This window comes from Mirounga angustirostris, unplaced genomic scaffold (genome assembly GCF_029215605.1).
Source record: "Mirounga angustirostris isolate CCGP_5_RB_7025 unplaced genomic scaffold, mMirAng1.0.hap1 SCAF_11, whole genome shotgun sequence".
Classification (NCBI taxonomy): domain Eukaryota; kingdom Metazoa; phylum Chordata; class Mammalia; order Carnivora; family Phocidae; genus Mirounga; species Mirounga angustirostris.
This window is the reverse complement of record NW_026991719.1, coordinates 97168258-97189350: the sequence shown is the minus strand read 5'-3', so window position 1 is coordinate 97189350 and position 21093 is coordinate 97168258. Positions and strand designations below refer to the sequence as shown.

Genomic DNA, 21093 nt, shown 5'->3' with positions numbered 1-21093 from the left:
TCACAAAAACTTGTACACCGATGTTCACAGTAGCATTAATCATTATATCCAAAAAGTGGGAAAAACCCAAATGTCCACTAACTCATGAATAAACAGAATGTGGGATAGCCATAAACAGGATATTCAGCCATGAAAAAGAATGAAGTTCCTTTTTACGGATTCATTCCTATTTTTACCCGTTCATGCTAAAACATGGATGAACCTTGAAAACATTACGTGGAGAAGCCAGACACCAACAGCCACACGCTGTTTACTTCCTTTCATATGAAATGTCCAGAAGAGGCAAATCCCTAGGGAACAGAAAGTAGCTTCGTGGTTGCCAGGTGCTGGGAAGAAGTGGGGAGTGACTGCTAATTATATGGGACGATGAAAATGTTCTGGAATTAGATAGTGGTGCTGGTTGCACAACTTTGTGAATATACTAAAAACCACCACATAATACACTTTTTAAGGGTGAATTTTATGTCATATGAATTATATCTCAAGTTAAAAAAGATACCTCTACTTCATTAGGTACTCATCCTGAATACAGCCATTAAAATCAGAATCCTCTTTAGAGGCACACCTAAAACCTGTATTATGCCTATAACGTGTAAATACAGTTCTTTGTTATATCTGGTTTTATTGTATCTGCATATACATACGTGTACAGAAATATACATGAATAATTTAAATAGTATTAAGAGTGTCCCAAGTACAGCAGTTGCACCTAACTCAGGCCGAGGCAAACGAAGTTCTGAAGGCTCAGGACGCCCCCGCGCATCCGGGCCTAATGGACCGGCCCGGAAGTCCACAGGAACGCTACTGACACGTGACCAGCGTTGCGGCTGGGAAAAGGCTCGACGCCCGTCTGTGACGTCATTTCTGCGCGACCCTCAGTTTTGGCAGAGCGTTTTCGGGCTGCTCCTGCGAACGATGCCGAAAGTAGTGTCCCGGTCGGTAGTCTGCTCCGACACCCGGGATCGGGAGGAGTATGACGACGGCGAGAAGCCCCTCCACGTCTACTACTGTTTGTGTGGCCAGATGGTCCTGGTGCTGGGTAAGTAGTCGGGAACCGGAGGGCGTCTGCAAGAGGCGAAACTTCGGGTTCTCGAGGGCGGATATTCTCTGGATGTGATCTTCGGGAACCGGAGGGCGTCTGCGAGAAGCGAAACTTCGGGTTCTCGAGGGCAGATTTTCTCTGGCTGTGATCTGGGAGGCGCGTCTCTTGGAAGATTGGTGGGCTTTCCTGCTCCATGCTGATGCTTCCCTGCCCCACTCCAGGGCAGCTTTTCTGTTTAACCTTGAGTGTATCCAGGCTTCCCTCAAAACTAAATTCCTCCTTCAGAAAAAATAGACTGTTTATCTCCCTTTCCTCCCACTCCGCCTCTAGAAACTTTGTAACCTTTTTGCTGCGTACTAGGATGCTGTCATAGCTCTTAAACGAGAATAAAACTAGTTCCCTTGATCCTACGTTCTCTTTCAGCTGTAACCCCATTTCTTTGCTTCCTTTTTAGCAGAACTTCTAAAAAGAGTTGCTTATATTGCCTGTCGCTGCATCCTCACTTCACATTGCCTGTTGACCTCACTTGGGGCAGACTTCTCTTCCCACCTCACCGTCAAGGTCAATAACTGAACCTGTTAGTAGTCCCCGTGGTCGATTATCAATGCTCATTTTAGTCCTCATCTGTGTCATTTGACAGAGATGATGATTCCATCCTTCTTAAAACAGTTTTTTTTTTTTTCATTTGCTTCCAAGACTCCACAATGTCCCGATTTTCCTCCTACCTTGATTTTGCCCCTCCTCAGTGTCTAGCTCCTTCTCTGACTCCTATTTTTAGGCACTGCAAGCCCCTAGGGCTCAGTCCTCTCACCTATTCTCAATTTGTACTCGCTCCCTAAGTGACCACAGCCATTCCCAAGCTTTAGATACCATTTGCATGCTGATGCCTCCCAAATGTTCATCTTTAACCTACATTTCCCTTCACACTCCAGCTGCTTATTCCCTGTCTCCACTTGGATGTCTGATGGGTCTCTCAAAAACAGTCGTGTTCAAATCGACTTCATGATCCCGTACTTCCTGCTCGCCACTGTTCCACCCTAGTGCAGAGTCAGTGGTAGCACTAGTCACCCAGAATCTCAGAATCAGGCTTGACTTTTCTTTCCCTTACCTTACACCCATCCAGCCCATCAACATATCCTGCCAGTACTTAAAAATCTTTCCAGAATCTGACTACTTCTTACCACTTCCATTTCTGCCGCTCTAGTCCAAGCCACCATCATCCCTCACCTGGAATTGCCACAGCCTCTTACTCTCCACTCCTTGTCTCCAGTGGTCTGTTTTCTGCACAGCAACCAGAGTCCTGTTCCAAACTGGTGTTTTCCTGTAAAACTGAGAGTAAAACCAAAGTCCGTACCTAGACCCTGCATGTTCAGATCCTCAGTTACCTCTTGGACTTCGTCTCCTAACACTCTTCCCTTGGCTCACTGCGCTCCAGCTGCAGTAGCCTTCTTGATTTTTCTTCATCATGTCAAAATGTTTTGCCCCCAGGGTCTTTGGGGTTGCTGTTTTTTCCTGCCTCAAACCCTCTAACCTTGGTGCTTTCTTATTTCATCCAGGTCTCTGCTGAAATATCCCTTCCTTAGAAAACTCTTCCCTGACTATCTAAAATGGCACCCTTATTACACTTTGTCCTCTTACCCTGCCTGATTTTTCTTGGTAGCCCTTGTCACTATCTGAGATCACTGTCCATCCTCTTAATATCCTGCTAATTTTTTTTATTAGCACTTATCATTATCCAAGGTCATGTTATATAATTCTTATTTTTAAATTTTCTGCCTCTTCCACTAGAATGTAAACTTCATCAGGGCAGGGACTCTGCTTTGTCCTTTGCTGAATCCCCAGCACTGTGTTTGAACTGCGCCTGGTACGTAGAGAGCCCTCGAATCTTTGTTGTATAAATGAGTTCGCTCTTAATCACCTAGAGTTGAGTCTGAATTCTTGTTCTCCCTCTTAGTAAATGTGTGGCAAGTCTCTTGCCTTTTGTAAGCCTCAGTTCCCTCATTTCTAAACTAGGAATACAAAATGTCTACTCCAGCAGGTCATTGTGAAGATTAATGAACATGCAGACTGCCTGGTGCTAACTCCCCCGCCCCTTCCTCCATTAATCTCAAATCACTGTGATCACTTGACTTCTCTGTGACCCTTTAGGTACTTCATTTGCATTATATCAATTTCCGTCTGCTTTTTAACTGCACCTCATTTATTTCCTGTATGTTTTCATTGTTTTCAGACTGACACTCCTCGCCACATGTAGCATAGCACCGACCCTCTCTCTCTTTTTCTAAGCGCTTAACCACTTTTCCCAATGCCCTCCTCATAGGCGTTTCAGGACGCTTGATTGTCTCATCTGATTCTCATGCATTAGAACTCAAACCAAGTGTACTGTGATCACAGAAACACAGCAAACTTGCCATGCTGGGAGGGACTTTTGAAATATTGTCATCTACTTATCCTTCAAATAAGGAAAGAAAAAAAAAACAAAAGGAAGTAACTTGCCAAAGATCGCCACGATGGTAACAGAGCTCCAGATCTTCTGACACCACGTCATTTTCAGTTGGGAAATTCAATAATAGGCTTCCATAAGCCTTAGTAATTATAGTAAAACATTATAGTGCTAAGGGCCCCACTGAACACTTGTGATTGCCCCAGGGTATCTTTCAGTGGCTCTGGTGACCGAATCTTACTCCATTTCTTCAGACTGTCAGTTAGAGAAATTGCCCATGAGGCCCCGGGATCGGTCCCGTGTGATTGATGCTGCCAAACACGCCCACAAGTTTTGTAACACGGAAGACGAGGAGACCATGTATCTTCGGAGGTAAGAGGTTGATGCTAGGCTTTCCTTCTTGTGTTTCGGTCTGGTTCTGAGGAATGTGGGTACCCCATCTAGTGCTAAACAGGTTGTTCTTATGGGCCCAACACTTTGACATTTGTGTTCACTCTCTAACTTCTGTTAATGCAGCAGTACCTTTGCTGTGCTTTGTTGAAATGCTGCTGAGATGTGCTAATGTGCTATTTGATAGCTGTAATTTGGTTTTTTTGCAAGTAGAATGAGTTCATTCAACCTGTGATGTCTTGGAGTGTGCCATGTGCCAGGCACCAAGCTGGGGACTGGCTCTGTGGAGATGAATAAGGTACTGCCCTTCCCATTGCAGAGCCCACAGCTCAGTGGGGGAACGGGCCACCTGTTGTGATAGGATAAAATGCCTAAAGCTGTGAGCCAAAAGCTATGGGAAAACGGATGGGAGCGGGTCATTCTCCTGAAAGATGCTCAGGAAAGGCACCAAAAGATGATGGCATTTGTGTTTGGCCTCGAACTAGGATTTCACCAAGGAGATGAGGGGGCTGAGGAGCATCCCGGTGGAGGGAATATGGAAGCATTGAAAGGAGCACTTACGGTGTGCTTGGGAACTCGGAATGGTCCTTGGTGACTGTAGCCCAGGTGACTTCACAGGAAGGGGTTTGTGCATCCTGAGGTGGGGACAGAGTAAAATGCTGAAGTAGGCAAGTTTGGACCGTACCTGCCGGCAAGCGCCATCTCTCTCTTTTAGGCAGGGGAGTGACATGGTTGGATCTGTTTGAGATTTGGGAGTCCTTGGTTGAGGTAAGGAATTGAAACCTGGGAAGGGCTAACATTGCATGGAATGTGGAGCAAGAAGAGAGAGGACTGAAGATATAATCCTGGGGAACATTGACATTTAAAAAGCAGACAAAATAATTGGAACCTGGCGATGTGGAAAACGGGAGGCGAGAGTATCAGGAAGTGCGTATGTCTGGGGAGGGTGGTTATCAACAGGTGCCTGAGGCCACAGAGAGGTCAGTTGTAGGGAATTAAAAAGTCCAGATGTTGGGGCGCCTGGGTGGCTCAGTCGGTTAAGCGACTGCCTTCGGCTCAGGTCATGATCCCGGAGTCCCGGGATCGAGTCCCGCATCGGGCTCCCTGCTCAGCGAGGAGCCTGCTTCTCCCTCTGACCCTCCCCCACTCATGTACTCTCTCTCTCTCTCATTCTCGCTCTCTCAAAATAAATAAATAAATCTTTAAAAAAAGAAAAAAAGTCCAGATGTTCCTTCCCACGCATTTCATTTCCTGAGCTCCCGCTCTGTGCCAGGTCCTGTCCAGAAGCCTGTGATATGCCAGTGTATTATTTGCTAGGGCTGCTGTCACAAAGTACCGCCAACTAGGTGGCTCAAAGCAACAGAAATTGTCTCCCATTTCTGGACGCTAGAAGTCTGAAATGAAGCTGTTGGCAGAGCCATGGTCTCTCTGAAGGTTTTAGGGGAGGATCTTTCCTTGGCCCTTCCTAGCTTCTGGTGGTTGCCAGCAATCCTTGGCATTTTTAATTTTATTTTATTTTTAAAGATTTTATTTATTTATTTGACAGAGAGAGATAGCGAGAGAGGGAACACAAGCAGGGGGAGTGGGAGAGGGAGAAGCAGGCTTCCCGCTGAGCAGGAGCTCGATGCGGGGCTCGATCCCAGGATCCTGGGACCATGACCTGAGCCGAAGGCAGACGCTTAGCCAACTGAGCCACCCAGGCGTGCAATCCTTGGCATTTCTTGGCTTGTAGATGCAACACTTAAGTCTTTGTATCAACACATGGCCTTCTCCCTGTGTCTCGGTCTCTTGTTTTTCTTCTCTTCTTTTTATAGGGACACCAGTCACATTGGATTAAGGGCACATTCTACTCATCTACATGACCTCATTGTAACTAATTATATCTGCAAGGACCCTCTTTCCAAATAAGGTCACATTCTGAGGTTCCTGGAAGGACATGACTTTTTAAGGGATACCATCCAACCCCGTACAACCAGTCAACAAGCAAAGAACCCTGCCTGTATGGAGCTTGTATTCTAGTGTTGAGATGGGAAAAGTGACAGGCTGACATCTTGCTATGTTAATTTAAGAAACCAAACTGTTGTCAGCCCACAGTAATGAAAGGAAGTACCGCTAGGTGCCATTCAATAGCAAATCAGGCCTCGAGCACCATTGTGACAACTGGGCTTCTAGAACTGTGCAGCTGAAGAGGAAATTGGTTATATACCAGATACAACTCGAGGCCAATAATACAACCAGATTATAAAATTGATGAAATCTACAAAGGAATGCCCTTTGGGAAACATGGGGAAAATACTCCATTATGGTAAATAGGAAGGTTGACAAGTAAGATGCCCTATCTAAAGCTAACCCGTTGTCTTATGCTTTTTCTCCCTCCATTAACCCTTATTTAGTTTTCTCATTTTGAAAATTGCCAACTGTGCCTTGGTGGCTTAGTCTGTTAAGTGTCTGCCTTCAGCTCAGATCATGATCCTGGGGTCCTGGGATCGAGCCTCACATCGGGATCCCTGCTCAGCGGGGGAGTCTGCTTCTCCCTTTCCCTCTGCCGTTCCCCCTGCTTGAGCTCACTCGCTCTCGCTCTCTTTAAGATCACTAAGATATTTATGATGTGTTTATTATATATATATCATAGTTACATACAGTAATTATAATAGTATTACTATATATTGAAACCGATCTAAGAACTCAGCAGGCCACAGGCCCCCATGGCACTAAAAGGCAGATGCCCTCACCCAGAGGCCAGAAAACGGAGTGGCTTTAGTCTGAAGTGGAAACCCCGGCATCGAACCAGCCTGTTCCTGGAAGCGAGCCAGCTTTGGGACCTAGCCTTAGGGCCAGGTATTACCCAGGCTCTTGGCCTCTGGCCAAGTGACTCTGTTGGGCCAGAGAGTTCTCAAGAGTTTACCAACAAGGCAGGGTAAACTTCCCTTCCCACCCCTCCCCCCAGTTGACGTCATTCCTGCACTAATCATGAGCAGTCTGTCCAGTGGCCCACTCTGGCGTGCTTCCCTGGGGGCATTTCGGCCCATTCTCCCTCCTTAGCCAGCTGTGTGTGAGAGCACCAGTTGCGGAACACGTGCAGTCTGCACACCATATGCCCAGGATCCCAGGGGCCTGTGGGGGGGGCTCAGTCGGTTGAGTGTCTGGCTCTTGATCTCAGCTCGGGTCTTGGTCTCAGGGCCGTGAGTTTGAGCCCTGTGTTGGGCTACATGCATGGAGCCTACTTTAAAAAAAGGGGGGGGGGGGCGCCTGGGTGGCTCAGTCGTTAAGCGTCTGCCTTCGGCTCAGGTCATGATCTCAGGGTCCTGGGATCGAGCCCCGCATCGGGCTCTCTGCTCCACGGGAAGCCTGCTTCTCCCTCTCCCGCTCCCCCTGCTTGTGTTCCCTCTCTCTCTGCCAAATAAACGAAATCTTTAAAAAAAAAAAAAAAAGAGTACATATGCCCTGGAGCCCATCACGGTCCCCCTCCAAGCCTTCCATTCTAAAGTGCCTCTCTTTTGACACTGTTGTTCCCCGGGCCCCCTTTCCCATCCAGCAGTCCCACTGTTGCAAATCCAGTGCTTTTCTGTCTGTCTGTTGACCCTGCCTCCCTTGATGCTCTCCTTCCTTGAGTTCTGTGAAGCTGCTCTGGAGATTCTCGTACTTCTTTGGCTTTCTCAGTCTTCTGGATTCTTCTGCCGCCTGCCCCTTAAATGTTGGTATTCCCCTGGGTTCTGACCTGGATCTTACTCCCTCTCTCTTTATACTCTCCTTGGACGTTCTCACAACTTTTCATGGCATCAGTTACACTTACGTGCTGGTGACTCACAAAATCTAGATCTGCCTACATTTCTCTCCTGTACCCAGAACTGTATATCTAACTGCCTACTCTACCTCTTCACTTGATGTTCTGTCTCAGATCCAACATGACCAAGGCCAAACTCCTCATTTCTCTAGTAAGGAAATACTGCAGATGGGCTGACCCAGCACCACCAGACACTCCTCTTTTATACCTGCCTGTATACTGGCATCTGCAAAGTTAGGGTGTATAGTCCAGTGCCCGCCCCCCCCAAGACCCGTAAGATTCTGAATGTGACTTCACTTTTGCCAAGTAAAAGGGATAGAAGTTTTTGGATGAGGCTTCCAAGGGAAGGCCTTTTTACTCTTCTAGTCTTACTCCTTCCTGCTTTTTGGGAAAACGGACGTGATGATTGGAGGACTGGCAGCCATCCTGGGACCGGGAAGGAAAGGCCACAAAAATTACAGAGCTTTCGCCATCACTGTCCTTGGGTCCCGGTCATGGCCATGAACCACGTTTTTTTTTTTTTTTTTTAAGAGGGGGAGAGACAGTGGGGGGCAGGGGTAGAGGGAGAGAGAGAGTCCCAAGCAGGCTCCATGCCCAGCATGGAGCCCAATGTGGGGCTGGATCTCACGACCCTGAGATCATGACCTGAGCCGAAATCAAGAGTCGGACGCTTAACCGACTGAGCCACCCAGGCGCCCCTCTTCCGGATGTCTTTTACAGGAGAACAAACCATGGTGTTGAAGCCACTGCAGACAGGTCTCTAACTATCAGCCAAATACAGTTCCTTCCTCCTCCTCCTCCTCTTGCAATGACACCCCCATTCATGCAGTGGCCCAAGCCGGAATCTGCGAGCCAGTCCTCCCTTTGTCTCATCCGTCCCCAACCCCACCATCCCCTGTATACACCAGTCGAGTCGCTCACCATGTCCTGTTGACTCTGCCTTCCAGTCTCTCTCGCAGTTGCCTCCTGTTTAGCCCTGCTGCAGTGCCATCTTTCCAGTACCTACCATCGCTTGCTTGGGCTGTTGAAGCAGCCTCTTACCTGGTCTCTTGGCCTTTCACTTTGTTCTCCTCCAGTCTGTTGTCTACTGTCTGAGTGATCTCAGATGCACATTACATAAGTCTCCTGCTTCAAATCTTTCAGTGACTCTTCGTCACCTATAGCAGTGCTTTTCAAACATTTTTAGACAATGAATCCTTTCTTCAAATGAAGTGCTTGTCCAGAAGTATAAATAAGCAGGAAGCTGCTGTGACTGGGGAAGAGTCGAGCCCAACCCATTAAGGACTCCTCCCCTCCCCCTATCTAGTTTCATTTAGGGGTCATGGTTGAGTACAATTTTAGAAATCATGGTTAGCAGGGTAAAATCGAAGCCTGAAGGCTCTCTGTGATCCTTGTCTCCTGGTACTCCTTGATTTTTTTTTTTTCTTTTTCTTTTTTTAAGTAAGCTCTGCGCCCATTATGGGGCTTGAACTTACGACCCTGAGATCAAGAGTCGCATGCTCTACCAACTGAGCCAGCCAGGTGCCCCTTGATTTTTTTTTTTTTTTTAATAACATTTATCGGGGCACCTGAGTGGCTAAGTTGTTAAGCATCTGCCTTCGGCTCAGGTCATGATCCCAGGGTTCTGGGATCGAGCCCCGCATTGGGCTCCCTGCTCCGCGGGAGGCCTGCTTCTCTCTCTCCCACTCCCCCGCTTGTGTTCCTGCTCTTGCTATCTCTCTCTCTGTCAAATGAATAAATAAAATCTTAAAAAAAAAAAAAACACTTAAAAAAAGAAAAGCCCTAATGCCTCAGCTCCACCCTCAGAGATTTAGTATTTTGAATTGAGGGGTAAGTCATATATCATAAAACTCACCATTTTACAGTGTACAATTCAGTGGTTTTAGTATATTCACAAGGTTGTGCAACTATCATCACCAATTCCAGAGCATTTCATCACCCCCCAAAACTAACCTTGTACCTAATAATAGTCACTCCTCATTTCCTTCTCCCCCAGCCCCTGGCAACCATTAATCTACTTTCTGTCCCTATGGATTTGCCTATTCTAGATACCTCATTAAAAAGGAACCATAAATATTATAGCTTTTTGTGTCTACTATCTTTCATTTAGCATGTTTTCAAGGTTCATCCTTGATGTAGAATGACTCAGTACTTTATTCTTTTTTGTGGCTGAATGACATTCCATTGTATGGACATACCACATGTTGTTTATCTGTTCATCAGTTGATGGGCATTTGGGCTCTTTCCTTTTTTTTTTTTTTTTTTTTACTATTACGGGTAATGTTGTAAATGTGTGAACGTGTGTACAAGATTTTGTGTGAATGTGTTTTTGGTTCTCATGGGTGTATACTAATGAATTGCTGGGTCATATGGTAATTCTATGTTTAACCTTTTGACGAACTGTTACTGTATTTTCAAAAGCGGTTGCATTCTCATCAGTAATGTATGAGAGTTCCAATATCTCACCAATATTTGTTATTGTCTGTCTCTTTGATTATAGCTATCCTAGTATGTATGAAATAGTATCTCATTGTGGTTTTGATTTGCATTTCCCTGCTGGCTAATGATGTTGAGCATCTTCTCATGTACCTTTTGGCTATTTGCATGTCTTCTTTGGAGAAATGTCTATTCAAATTCTTTGCCCATTTTTTAATTGGTGTATTTGTCTTTTAATTGCTGAGTCATAGGAATTCATATATTATGGATACTAAGCCCCTAACCAGATATATGATTTGCAAATGTTTTCTCCCATTCTGTGGATTGCCTTTTCACTCTCTTGATGGTATTCTTAGAAGCATAAAAGTTTTTAATTTAATCAAGTCCAGTTATTTTTATCTTTGCTTGTGCTGTAGGAGTCTTATCTAAGAAACCATTGCCTAATTCAGGGTCTTGAAGATTTATGTCTACATTTTCTTCTAAGAGTTTTATAGTTTTAGTTCTTAGGTTTAAGCCTTTCATCCATTTTGAGTTAAAATTTTTTGAGTTAATTTTTTTAGATGGTGTGAGGTAAGGATCTAATAAATTTATCCTTGTACATGTGGGTATCCAGTACCATTTATTGAAAGTCTGTTCTTTCTCCTTTGAATGGTCTGGTACACTTGTCAAAAATCAATTAACCGTGTATGTGTGGGTTTATTGGGACTCTCAGTTTCATTCCATTGATCTGTCTATCTTTATGCCAGTACCACCCTGTCTTGATTACTGTAGCTTTTGTGGTTTTTGAAATCAGCAAATGTGAGTCCTCCAACTTTGTTCTTTTTCAAGATTGTTTTGGCTATTCTAGATTCCTTGCAATTCCATGTGAATTTTAGTATCAGCTTGTCAATTTCTGCAAAAAGCCAGCTTGGATTTTGATAGGGATTGTGTTGAAGCTGTAGATTCATTTAAGGAGTATTACCATCTTAATAATGTTAAGTCTTCAGTCCACGAGCATGGGATGTCGTTCCATTTACTTAGGTGTTCTTTAATTTCTTTCGGTAATGTTTTATAGTTTTCATTGCACAAGTCTTGCACTTATTTTGTTAACTTTTTCCTAAGTATTTTATTATTTTTGATGCTATTGTAACTGGAATTTTCTTAACTTTATTTTTTATTGTTTTTTTTTTTTTTAAAGATTTTATTTATTTATTTGACAGAGAGAGAGACAGTGAGAGAGGAAACACAAGGAAGGAGGGGAGTGGGAGAGGGAGAAGCAGGCTTCCCGCGGCGCAGGGAGCCCGATGTGGGGCTCGATCCCAGGACCCTGGGATCATGACCTGAGCCGAAGGCAGATGCTTAAAGACTGAGCCACCCAGGCGCCCCTTTATTGTTCATTTTTAGTATATCGGACTACCATTAATTTTTATATATTGATCATGTAACCTGCAACCTTGCTAAACTTATTAGCTCTAATTGTGTATATGTTTGTGGGTTCTTTAGGGTTTCTATATGTAAGATCATGTCATCTACAAATAGAGATGGTTTTACTTTTTCCCTTCCAATCTGGGTGCCTTTTACTTCTTTTTCTTGCCTACTTGTGTTTCCTAGAACTCCTCGTACAATGTTGAATAGAAGGGTTGAGGGTGAGTATCCTTGTCTTGTTCCTGATCCTAGGAAAAAAGCTTTCAGTCTTTCACCATTAAGTATGATATTAGTTTATGTAACTGTTAGTGCCTGTGGGTTTTTCATAGATGCCCTTTATCAGGTGGAGAAAGTTCCCTTCTATTCCTGGAATATTAAAAGGGTTTTGAATTTTGTCAAATGCTTTTCTTTTGTGTCTATTGAGATGTTGAGATGATCGTGTGTTTTTTTTTTCTCTTTTCTATTACTGTGGTGTCTTGCTTTGGGTATTGTTTATGTGTTGCACCAATCTTGCATTCCTGGGATAAATTCCACTTGGTCATGTATGATCTTTTTTAAATGCTGCTGGATTCAGATCGTTAGTATTTTTTGTTTTTTGAGGCGTTTTGCCTGTGTATTCTTAAGCAATACTGATCTCTAGTTTGTTGTCGTTGTGCCTCTGTCTGGTTTTGGTATCAGGGTAATACTGGCTCCATACAATGAGCTGGGAAGTGTTTCCTCTTTTGCAAAGTTTGTGAAGCGTTGGTATTAATTCTTCTTTGAACTTTTAGTATAATTCACCAGTGAAGCCACTCGTCCTGGGCTTTTCTTTGTGCGGAGTTTTGTGATTACTAATTAAATCTCTTTACATGGAATAGTCTATTCAGATTTTCTGTTTCTTTTCCAGTGAGTTTTGGCAGTTTCTGTTCTATTCTAGGAGTTTGCCCATTTCATCTCAATTATCTAATTTGTTGCCATATGGTCATTCATAGTATAATCTTACAGATCTTTTTCTGTCAGACCAGTAGTACTCTTGATTTTTTTTAAAGTCCTACTAACATTAGACTGTGTAATTCCCTGAATGTGCTGTGCTGTTTTGGCTCTGCACATAGTATTCCCACTGCTTGAAATACCACTTTCTATCAGGACTGTTGGCTTTCAATCACCTGCTTGTGAAGCTTTCCATGACTGCCTCGGACAGACTTGGTGCTCCCACCTCTGCGTTCCCAGTACGCATTTCTCCATGTAAGAACTTACCTCCATGATGGTAATTTTCCTCACTAAACCGAATTCTTAAAAGAATTCTTTCAACCAGTGTTTATTGCATGTCTATTTTGTTTCCAGTACTTTGCTCGGCTCTGGGGATAGAGTGGTCAGACAGGCATGGTCTCCGTTAATCTCTGATCTCATGGACCTTACAGTCTAGTGGGATGACAGAAAAATAAAGTCATTATGATTAGGGGAAGTCCTGTGAATGAAACAAAGGGCTCATACAAAGAATCTCATGAAAACCTCTTTGAAAAGGTGGCTGAGACCCCGAAAATGAGAAGGGGAAAGCAGTGAGAAGAGCATTCCAGGGAGAGAGAAGCGTGTGTGTGAAAGGTCTGAGGTGGGTCATGAAAACCTCTTTGAAAAGGTGGCTGAGACCCCGAAAATGAGAAGGGGAAAGCAGTGAAAAGAGCATTCCAGGGAGAGAGAAGCGTGTGTGTGAAAGGTCTGAGGTGGGAAAGCGCTTGTTTGTTCAAAGAACAGAAGCCTGGTGTGGCTAGTTCATAGTGAGGGAGGGCATCTGTGAGAGAGACGGGGGCCCAATTTTGTGCTCAGCTTGTGCCTGGGAGGCCTACATGGTAAGGAGGCTGGATTTTATTCTAGGTGTCTTAGGAAGCCACTCTTGCCTCTGTTTAAAGAATGATTTGGAGCGAAACAGTAGTGGAAGCAGATTCTAGAATAGCAGTTAAAGTTTGTATGTTAGGTATGGATTTAGAATGGAGAAGGCCTAACTGAATACCACACGTGTGCGCACGCATGCACACATGCTGTTGATTTGACTGCACAAAAATCTAAAATTTCCACATTGCCGGGGGGGGGGCAGTCAAAGACAGATGTCAAACTGGGGAAGAAATATTTATGAGGCCTGTCAACATTTGCAAGTCTCCTTAATAGACAATAAAAAGACAACTCAACAGGCAAAAGATATGAACCGGCAGTTCACCCAAAAAGAGAAAACACAAATGCCTATAAAATATGGAAAAGATGCCTGACTTCACTCTTTAAAAAAGGAAATGCAAATTGTGAGAGCACAGTTTTCACGTGCCAGATTGGCAGTCGTGCAATTTAATAACATTCGGTGTTGGTGAGACTGGAGAGAAACAGGAACTCTCACTTTGGTGGTGGGAACATAAATTGGTTCAACTTCCCTAGAGAGTAATTTGGCAGTATTTAACAGAATTTAAAGTGGATACGCGGGGCGCCTGGGTGGCTCAGTCAGTTGAGTGTCTGCTTTCGGCTCAGGTCATGATCCCAGGGTCCTGGGATCGAGTCCCACGTCGGGCTCCCTGCTCGGCTGGAGGCCTGCTTCTCTCTCTTCCGCTCCCCCTGCTTGTGTTCCCTCTCTCGCTGTCTCTCTCTCCATCAAATAAATAAATAAAATCTTAAAAAAAAAAATAAAGTGGATACACTTCTAGGAATTTATCCAACAGGTAAAAGACATTTCGGTTCATCCACACAAAGGAATACAATGCAGCCTTTATGAAGCATGGGACACCTCTTTGTCAATTGGTAAGGAAGGGTCACATATATATTTTCTAACCAGGACACATTTTTAAGCAAACAAAGAGGGGCGCCTGGCTGGCTCAGTTGTTAAGCGTCTGCCTTCAGCTCAGGTCATGGTCCTGGGGTTGAGCCCCTCATCGGGCTCCCTGCTCCGCGGGAAGCCTGTTTCTCCCTCTCGTGCTCCCCCTGCTTGTGTTCCCTCTCTCACTGTGTCTCTCTCTGTCAAATAAATAAGATCTTTAAAAAAAAAAAAAAGAAGTAGAGAACAGTGTAAGGTATGCTGCATTTGTCTAAAAAGGAAAAGAAATAAAATATATTTTATTTATATATCAATAAGAATTCTTTGCTTATATCATCAGTTATCTCTGGGAGGAACAGAAGAAACCAGAAACAATATTTGCCCCCCAGGGAAGAGAACTGGGTGGGTGAAGGGTGGGTGGGGAGGATATTTGCTTTTCTTTGTACTCATATGTATACCATGTATGCATATTGCTTATTAAAAATGGAAACAAACAAGGGGAGGGGAAGTGAGGAGACCAGTCCAGAAGCTATGACAGTTGGCCAAGGAAGAGATACTGGTGGCCTGGGCTAAGATGGTGGCCGGAAGGTAGAGCAGAGCAGACAGGCTCAGGATCTTTTTTTGGAGATGATAAATCCGTAGGATTTGCTGATGGAGTAGGTGTGGGAAATAAGGGAAAGAGAAGAATCAAGGATGAGTCCCCAGGTTTCCGTTAAGCATCTGGGTGGGTGGCAGAGTTGCTTACCTAAGGCAGTCTTGTGGGCTCTTGAGCGTGGCGGCCTCGGCTTGAATTCAGCCTATTCTGCTTCCGGACTCTGACCTGGGGCAAATCATGTGCTTGGTTTGTGCTCGGGGGCCTTCATCTGTCAAATGGGAATGGTAATAGGAACGACCTCACAGCGTCGCTCTAAGGCGCAAGTGACTTACTCCGGGTGATCTTGAGCACGGTGTACACGTGGTTGCTAGTATTAGCGCTGCTCTTGTTGTTGTTACCCGTGACCCTGGCCGTTGCTATGACTATGGCTTCTGCCCCTCCCCCCCGGGTCAGGGGGACGCCTGACCTGTCCTCGGGGCTCAGGAAACGTGTGGGAGGCGGGGATGTCTTAAGATTAATACACGTTCAACTAGCCGGTTCATCTAGGAAATGAAAACTTTCGAAAGGCCCTTTTTTAGCATTTGAAGAAATGAGGTAGTAAGGCGGGTAGGTTATGAGATTTGTTCATCTCTTTTTTTTTTCTAATTCCGTTTCTGCACAGACCTGAAGGCATTGAACGGCAGTACAGGAAGAAGTGTGCCAAGTAGGTATTTAACAGCGCGGCTTTCTCCAAGCAGAAGAAAGGAGAGGCAATAACGTGTTTGGAAAAGAATTAGGCGGGTACAATTCTCTGTTGTATCTTTATCCTTACAATCCCAGCTGCCTTCGAACTTCAGCTACACAAATACCAATATGCTCCTCGGATAGACTAGTCAAAGTCACATCTCTGACCAGGTGGTCACAGAAATGTTTTTTTTTTTTTAACATCGTATCATTTTTTCAATAGACATGTAATTTATATATGACAAAATTTGCCCTTTTTTTCCTTAAGTAATCCCTGTGCCCACTGTCGGGCTTGAACTCGCAACCCCAAGACTGTCACATGCTCTACTGACGGAGCCAGCCAGGTGCCCCCCATATTTGCCTGTGTTAAGCATACAATTTGAGAAGTCCCGACAGAAGCATGCGGTCCTCTAACACCACCCCTGCCACGATGCAGGCCATTCCCCGGTTCCCCGTGTGCCCTTTGCTGTCAGTCCCCTTCTTCACCCTCCACCGCCCTCCCCCCCCCGCCCACCGCAGCCACTGATCTGCCTTCTGTAGCTACGGTTTTGTCTTTTCTAAAAATGTTATTGCCTTTCCTAAAAGTGTTATCTAAATTCTACAACATGTGTTCTGCTACGTACAGTATGTATCTTTTACGTTTGCTTTCTTTCACTCAGCACAGTGCTTCTGGGTTTCAGCCAAGGTGTCACATTTATCACTAGTTTGTTCCTCTTTGTGGCTGAGTAGTATCCATAGCACCAGTTTTGCTCTTCACCTGCAGAAGGGCATTTGAGTTGCTAAGGGTTTTGACTATTCTGAATAAAGCTCTTATGAACATTCTAGTATAAATCTTGGTGGGGACATGCGTTTTCTCTTGGAGTGGAATTGCTGGGTCATATGGTAAATGGAACATAGCATAATGTTATCCAGACTTATTTATAAAGCCTGTTGTAGGCCCCCAGACCCAAGAACTTTAGAAACTGTTCTTTAAAGCTATGTATACATGTCCAGCTTTAGGCCGTTAATAGTGAGAATACTAAACTACAGTAAGGTTCATCTTGTTGATGGCACGACAGTTACATCTCGGCTCTCAGAAGACTCATGACGGAAGAATCAAGGCACGGAAATGCCTGAGAAGGCATTTTAGTTCCCAGCCACATTAGAGTTGTTAACTTCGTTTCATGTCTTTTTTTTTTTTTTTTTTAAGATTTGGTTTTTAAGTGATGTCTGCACCCAGCGTGGGGCTCAGAGTCACAACCCCAGGATCAGGAGTCACACACTCCACCGACTGAGCCAGCCAGGTGCCCCCCATTTTATCATGTCTTATGAGTCTACTTCATGTAGCTGAAAAAGTACAGTAAAACTGCCCGACCAAAGAAAGTACGACGATTACTCCACAGGGTAGTTTGCTAACCACTGCAGTGGAGCCTTCATACTCCCTCTCGACACCGCAAAAACTCAAACAAAACCGGACAAAACCCCACGCTAGGTACCCAGACCTCTTGGAAGAATGGCAGCAGTTTTTTCCCCCCCTAAAGATATATCTATTTATGTGAGAAGGAGAGGGGAACCCCAGCAGACTCCATGCTGAGTGCAGAGCCTGACGCGGGGCCCAGTCCCACGACCCTGAGATCCTGACCTGAGCTGAAACCAAGAATTGGATGCATCACCGAGGCACCCCAGCAGTTTTTTTAAAAATACGTATTTTTAGGAAACTTTTATTATTTTTAAATTTTTATTTATTAAGTAAGCTTTCCACCCAACATGGCACTTGAACTCACAACCCCGTGACCCGGAGTCGCATGCTCTCCCAACCGAGCCAGCCAGGTGCCCCAGAATGGCAGCAGCTTTAACTGGAAAGCAAACAGCGGCAGGGACCAGCCTTTCCCAAACTTCTCCAATGATAAGAATCACTTGGGATGCTGAGGAAAGTGACAGGTTCCCAGGCCTCAGCTCCCCAATTTGCTGAATCACGATCTTCAGAAGGAGGGACCTGGGAATCCAAGCAGCAGTTGTAACAAATTCTTACTTGTTTAAAGTGATTCCTCAGTGATTCTTACGAAGTTGTTTTGGGAAACACTGGAAGGAGTGAATCCTTAGTTTACGCCACAAACAAAACTGTTCCCCAGCGTCTGAGCGCGCTTTGGGAGTCAGTGTTTCGGGGATTTGGCTTGTGAGCTTCCCAGAGATTGGCTCTGCTCTTTGCAGGTGTGGCCTGCCACTCTTCTATCAGTCCCAGCCTAAGAATGCCCCCGTGACCTTCATTGTGGACGGAGCAGTGGTCAAGTTCGGCCAGGGCTTTGGCAAAACGAACATCTATACTCAGAAACAAGAGCCTCCTAAGAAGGTAATTATTGAAGGAGACTGACTGGTTTATATAGCTACGAATCTACGGATCACCCTCCATCTTTAAATAAGATTATAATGGGAAAGTGCCCTTTATGGATGCATTCTTTATTAAGAGGACGCCATCTTTATGGGTAAGCCGATGTTACATGTAACATCCAGTATGTGTTCTTTTTTCTTTCCTACGGCTGTCCCAGGAGTAAAGCTAGAAATTGTATGGTTTTGATTCACATTGATTTCCTTTGAAATGTCTTCTTTTTTCAGTGTGGACCGTTAAAACGAAAGGAAGGAGGCTCATTTTTGAATATACTTTTAAAAGCCTTGACGGCAAATGTTAGAAAAATAGAATCCAAATAGAAAAAAAAAAAACAAAAAACCACCCCATTGGCACTTTTAGATAGGTCAGCCTGTCCCAAAGAGGTGTGTGCTCCCCCCCAACCGCCTCCCCCTGCAACCAGTCATGTGTGCGCGCCCGCGGGTGGATACACGCAGGAGCGCGCGCGCAGCTCACAGAGCCTCTTGCAGTGAACAAGACTGATTCCTCCTCCTGTGACTCCAGGTCATGATGACCAAACGGACGAAAGACATGGGCAAGTTCAGCTCCGTCACGGTGTCGACCATTGATGAGGAGGAAGAGGAGATCGAGGCTGTGAGTGCTTCTGCTCTCAAGGGAACTGGATTGGGGGGTGGGCCCGGAAGGAACGGGGACTCTAAAACCAGCCCATTTGAGTAGCGAGTAGTGGAGTAATTAGAAATGTTGCTCCCAGGGGCGCCTGGGTGGCTCAGTCGTTAAGCGTCTGCCTTCGGCTCAGGTCACGATCCCAGGGTTCTGGGATCAATCCCGCATCGGGCTCCCTGCTCAGTGGGGAGTCTGCTTCTCCCTCTCCCACTCCCCCTGCTTGTGTTCCCTCTCCCGCTGTGTCTCTGTCAAATGAATAAATAAAATCTTTAAAAAAAAAAAGAAAGAAAGAAATGTTGCTCCCAGGCGTTAGTCTGCTAGTAAGAAACTAGAGGAGCCTGGGCCGGTTCCTGTCTCCCTGGATCCCGAGGACATCCGTAAAATGAGAACCGGGGAGTTGGACTGGATCGGTGGCGTTTTCCTAATGTGTTTTGAGATACTTTCATGGGGCAAATCCCTCATCCCTCTTGAGTGTAAAGCCTATTGGACTCCACAGTTTCGGGTCCCGTCCAGTCCGGCTCGAGTGGTCTATGAGGCTCTCCTAACCTTTATGGTCCTTCAGTATAATGAGGTTTACAGGGAGATGCCATTGGTTATTTTTCAAATGGTTTCGGCCGAAACCTGAGCTCTCCTGGATTATTGAACAGCTGATGAGTTTAAAGGGAACAGAGTCCATTTCCGGAATAATTGTGAGATGTGAGTAGCATGAATTGCCACCTGCGGTCTCTGACTCTGGTACTGCCGGCTTACGGGTGCTGCTTTTCTTCCCCCAGAGAGAAGTCGCCGACTCGTACGCGCAGAACGCCAAAGTGATCGAAAAGCAGCTGGAGCGCAAGGGCATGAGCAAAAGGCGGCTGCAGGAGCTGGTGAGTGGGCCCAGGGCGGCAGGCATTTCTCGGTCTGAGAGAGCCTCGCTCAGGGAACTCCTGCAGGAAGTCCGGGGGGGCCCTGGTGTAGCTGGCGGCCAGCTGTCTAACCCTGGCCTGTAACGGTCGGCATACCCTGTCCAGTGACCAAGGGCTCCAGGCCCGAAGTTAGAGGGCTTGTCGGCTCGCCCTGACCAGAACGGTACTTGCACCTGCTACCTGGGGCCCGAGGTCAGGAGGTGAAGGTCGGGGTCTGTGGATGCGCTCCCGGGGTGCGAGGGCGGGCAGCAGGGCCTACATCGGCAGCACCGGGACGGGGGCTGCCCCCACTTTCTGTGTCGGTCACGGGCTCCTCGTGGCGCGCGCACCCTTCCCGTCTGATGGCGCCTGCAAGCTGGGTCTTCTGGGTCCTGATGCGCTTCCGCTAGCTCTTTACCATCGGACGTCACTGCGTTGCTGCCCCATCAGGGGCTGTGCCGGCCCTTCTGATGACCAGAGAGGCTTCTTTGCTGACAAAGGTGGTGGGTCTTGGGAGCGGCATTGCCTTGCCTTCGTGGTCGAGAGCCGTGCCTGTCACATTTGCCCAGGGGAAACACCGGGGCTTGCTTCTTTTTTTAAGTCTCTTATTTGTCAAGAACAGATTTGTAATTTATAAAATGCCACAGAAATGCATTTGCCTCGAGTGCTCTTGTTAAATTATTTTATTTTGTTATTACTCTGGCAAATGATTGTGTAAGTTTCTGAATGCTAACTCGGTTTTACGTGTATCTTGCACGAACCAGCAACCAACAGTTCGTGGACCGCACGACCTGAAGTAACACCATTCTAGAACAGTGTTTCTCTTCCTATTCTGCCAGGTATAGGACAGTGGTATACCACAGTATCCATTCCCTTGGCCCTTTGGGGGGCCTGGGGCTGGAGGAGCCCTGCGCTGATCACCTTCGACTGCAGCCTTTTACCACACAGACACCATCGTTGTCTGTACCGTAATATCAGAAGGGGTGGAAAGCGGTTGCCAGAGATTCATAACGACCTGCCAACCACTATTCTAGTTTCTGTACTAAATGAACACCAAAGGATAGTGTTTGGGCAGTAAGAAGAAGGAAGGAAAGTCAGAATTTCTATGGCACGTCTCAGGGCATATACTTTTCTTCCTTTCCAGGCTGAACTGGAAGCCAAGAAAGCAAAGATGAAGGGGACCTTGATTGACAACCAGTTCAAGTGATCAGGACCCTTCTCTCAACCCAGACCGGAGGCAGGCGTTTAGAGGAGGAGGAAAAAGAACCGTTTCTTGACTCCATGGGCAGGTGGCCACGTTTTTGCCCCAGCAGAAGGCTTTCCATTGCTTCCCATCGATTCCTCCTACTTTTGGTGAGGTCTTTGAGTCCATCTGACCTGCTTTCTAGAGATGGGCTTTCTAAATCTTTCTGTATATAGGTCTTCTGTACTATTTTTTGTCCATTTGATGTAAACTTCTTCAGCTGTGTGGAAACTCTATGAACACATCAGTGCTCGAGTGTCTCTCGTTTCTAAAGTAGCTGTTCTTCTTCCCTCTTCAAAGTTAATAAAATGTTTATAGATTTTTGAAAAAAGTAGTATGATGTGTCATAGAAAAAGTGGCATGGATTATATT

General features: G+C 45.6%; 1 protein-coding gene and 1 long non-coding RNA gene across 7 annotated transcripts in view; one reads left to right on the top strand and one right to left on the bottom strand.

The window, feature by feature from the left end:
- The first annotated feature begins 904 nt into the window (after positions 1 to 904).
- STEEP1 (STING1 ER exit protein 1) lies at positions 905 to 21036 on the top strand. Of its 2 annotated transcripts, XM_045881844.3 has the most exons (7): positions 905 to 1039; positions 3740 to 3857; positions 15526 to 15567; positions 17778 to 17916; positions 18475 to 18564; positions 19368 to 19460; positions 20623 to 21036. In XM_045881844.3, exons 1-7 carry the CDS (start codon positions 916 to 918, stop codon positions 20683 to 20685), a joined length of 669 nt encoding a protein of 222 aa, XP_045737800.1. In that variant the 5' UTR covers positions 905 to 915; the 3' UTR covers positions 20686 to 21036. The 2 variants fall into 2 exon arrangements, with proteins under 2 accessions (XP_045737800.1, XP_064430587.1); XM_064574517.1 differs by lacking the exon at positions 15526 to 15567.
- The window catches only part of LOC135361958 (uncharacterized), a 66145-nt gene continuing 46084 nt past the window's right edge, over positions 1033 to 21093 (bottom strand). Inside the window, exons 2-7 of one of the 5 annotated variants that reach the window (XR_010406236.1) lie at positions 15197 to 15420; positions 15015 to 15089; positions 12736 to 12900; positions 8701 to 8911; positions 2224 to 2371; positions 1033 to 1321 (exon numbers count right to left, since the gene is read on the bottom strand). This is a non-coding gene — a long non-coding RNA (uncharacterized LOC135361958). Of the gene's footprint in view, positions 1322 to 2223; positions 2372 to 8700; positions 8912 to 12735; positions 12901 to 15014; positions 15421 to 21093 lie in introns of those variants that run through there. The other 4 variants (XR_010406233.1, XR_010406234.1, XR_010406235.1 and 1 more) reach the window with 4 other exon arrangements.

Excerpts from the sequence above, each read along its gene's own strand:
- STEEP1 (XM_045881844.3), top strand. The coding sequence starts at position 916 with ATGCCGAAAGTAGTGTCCCGGTCGGTAGTCTGCTCCGACACCCGGGAT. Across the intron at positions 1,040-3,739 it reads CCAGATGGTCCTGGTGCTGG|ACTGTCAGTTAGAGAAATTG; the intron begins GTAAGTAGTCGG and ends CCATTTCTTCAG. Across the intron at positions 19,461-20,622 it reads AAAGGCGGCTGCAGGAGCTG|GCTGAACTGGAAGCCAAGAA; the intron begins GTGAGTGGGCCC and ends CTTCCTTTCCAG.